Source organism: Montipora capricornis, unplaced genomic scaffold, assembly GCF_036669925.1.
Source record: "Montipora capricornis isolate CH-2021 unplaced genomic scaffold, ASM3666992v2 scaffold_312, whole genome shotgun sequence".
In the NCBI taxonomy this organism is placed as follows: Eukaryota; Metazoa; Cnidaria; class Anthozoa; order Scleractinia; family Acroporidae; genus Montipora; species Montipora capricornis.
The window spans coordinates 27,923-30,387 of record NW_027180052.1 but is presented as its reverse complement, the minus strand read 5'-3'; the positions used below and the strand labels follow the sequence as shown (position 1 = coordinate 30,387).

At 36.1% G+C, this 2,465-nt stretch overlaps 1 protein-coding gene across 1 annotated transcript; it reads right to left on the bottom strand.

Annotated features, from left to right (window-relative positions):
• Window positions 1–227: 227 nt before the first annotated feature.
• LOC138035205 (uncharacterized) lies at window positions 228–1,505 on the bottom strand. Its single transcript, XM_068882025.1, has one exon. The coding sequence runs from the start codon at window positions 1,503–1,505 to the stop codon at window positions 228–230; it is 1,278 nt and encodes a 425-aa protein (XP_068738126.1).
• Between the last annotated feature and the right edge of the window lie 960 nt (window positions 1,506–2,465).

Below are 2,465 nucleotides of genomic sequence, written 5' to 3'. Positions count from 1 at the left end.
CCATTGCTGGAACATAAAGAGTGTCGTTTCCATTAAGAGAATCATTTGTCAGTCTTAGAACAATTGTTTCCCTTTTATGGAAAGCATTACTTAGATTTCTTTTTTGATTATCTGTGAGTCTTACGTTAATTTCATGAAGTTAGTCATATAATATATGTTATATAATTCCGATTGTAAATAAATGGGAGTCATTCACTTGATTTCATATTACTGTTTCAGTTGCGGGCTTAAACTATCACCAATTCATTACCCACCTTGTCAATAACAACCGACTCTTCGTACAATACAACTGCATGGACATTGAAATCTGCTGCACTATTGGCACTTATTTTATACCTGAAAATCAACTGTTTAGGGTCTCTTGTTACTTTCTCTGCCTGATATGACAGATCGAAATAGATTAGTGGATACAGGCTGTTATAATTGGCAAGATTCAACTGGGTTCCGGTGTTGTAATCATTTTTTCGCATTGCATAAGACATCAGATCATTGAATATTCTCACTTTGCTTTCACTGTCATATTCTGTTTCTGGGTAGAAAACACCATTGCCATATTCGAGTCTGCATGTTGTTAAATAACTGTTTGCGTTTGCTTCATTCAGTTTGAAGGTATCAAGTATATATGGATTTTGAGTTGCAACTCTGGTTTTAGCCCGTTGTAGATAAACAAAAATTGCTTTGACATTGTCAATACTGGAAGAAATCTGAAAAAAACCACTGACTCTAGCAGGTGCTGACACTGCATATAGTTCACGCTGATATGTCCATTTGTGTTCTTTCATGAAAGAGCTTACAAATTTGTCGTACATACTGTCTTTTGGTGTTAATTTTGGAACCCATAGTAGAAATCTGTTCAAAACTACTCTGCCGGCATCTGTTCCTGCTGCCATATTGATGAGTTCATTGTCGTTCTGGAGATTCAAATTGAATTGTAACTGCATAGGAACCAACATTTTATCCTGCAACTCTTCAAAAAAACTGTAACGATTGAGAGGTATGATCAAATTCACATTTTTTGCTCCTCCCGTTCCATCATTGTTGGTAGCTTGTGTAAGCACTCTTCTAGATTCATATCCTGAATTAGTATTGGCTGTCGTACCATCTGTGTCTAAATACCAAAAACTGTTTTTACCGACTGATCTGCTGTAATCATCAGAATATTCCAACAGATTCTTCACAAAAGTGACCTTATGTAGATTGTCAGTATCATAAACAATTTTCCCAGCACTTTTAATCATCATATGTGCAATCAATGAATGAGATCCGTTTATCACCGTTATTCTATCGGCTGCTGCGTAACCGGCTCCATCTGCTGTTTTTTGTAACTGGAATTGAACCTCGAAATAAGCATTGTACCAATCATAGAAAGAACTCCGGTCGTTGATGGTGAATCTATAACCGTTCTTTTCTTGATGTTGACCGTTACCTGGGGCTCGGATTATATCATCAAGTTGAAATCGCACTAACTCATTTCTTTGCAATAATTCACTTGTTCTAAAAGCCATTTATACTATTGTATTATATAATTTTGCTGTCATGTTATTTATTTGAAAAATCTACGCCTTCTTCCAGATCCTGATATCAATCTATTTAGTATCATGTCAGCGCTTTCTGCTTGCTGTTTAATGGGAGAGGATGGAACAATTGCACTTTGTGTTGTAGCTCCTTTTCTCAAATTTGCTAATTTTTTCATTATTAGGTCTCCTGACTTTTCTGCCACCGTCTTACCAATTTTATCACCTGCATGGGAAACCCCTGATTCTAACGCCTTCTTCGCTAATGGCTTTGCAAATTTCTTGAAAACAGATGATGCCACACTCTTTAACGGTTTGAAAATGTTGTCTAAGATAAGCCCAGACCCTTTGTGTTGAAATACAAATTTACCAAGTTTTGGATGGTAAAACCTCTTAAATTCATACGGTTTCATTATACTGTTACATTAGATACTTTTTAAAATCAGCGAAAAAGACGTATCTGCTCCATTTAGATCCACTAATCTTCTTTTTCCATCTGTTATCATGATTCTGATTGATGAAATTGTAGTTTTGTTCACAGGATTAAATGTAACTCTTTGTGGTTCGAGGGTGAAGGAGTAACTTGGTTTTAGTACACTAGTTGAGAATGAATAAATGATGTCTGTTTCTTCGCCGTCAACTAAACTTTCGTTGACCAAATCGCAATGAATATTGAGTACGTCTGTGTCTTGACTGAGATTCGGCACTCTTGGTCCAATATGCGTTCCACTTGCTAATATCTTTTTATCAAAACCGATCAGGTCATTAAAATTACTTGCTCTTAAATCAAGTTGGTAATTTGCAGCTAATGTAACCGTGACTCTGAATGTTGTTTCGTTGAATTCAAGAGTCATCGGATACGTATCACCAGTTTTCGTCACATTTTTAATATGTCTGTCAAAGTCCGTATAATTCCATACCCCAGCTGGAAAGGTAATGTCCTTAAAAGTT

Bases quoted from the DNA above. Each gene is read 5' to 3' on its own strand.
- LOC138035205 (XM_068882025.1), bottom strand. From the start codon at position 1,505: ATGGCTTTTAGAACAAGTGAATTATTGCAAAGAAATGAGTTAGTGCGA.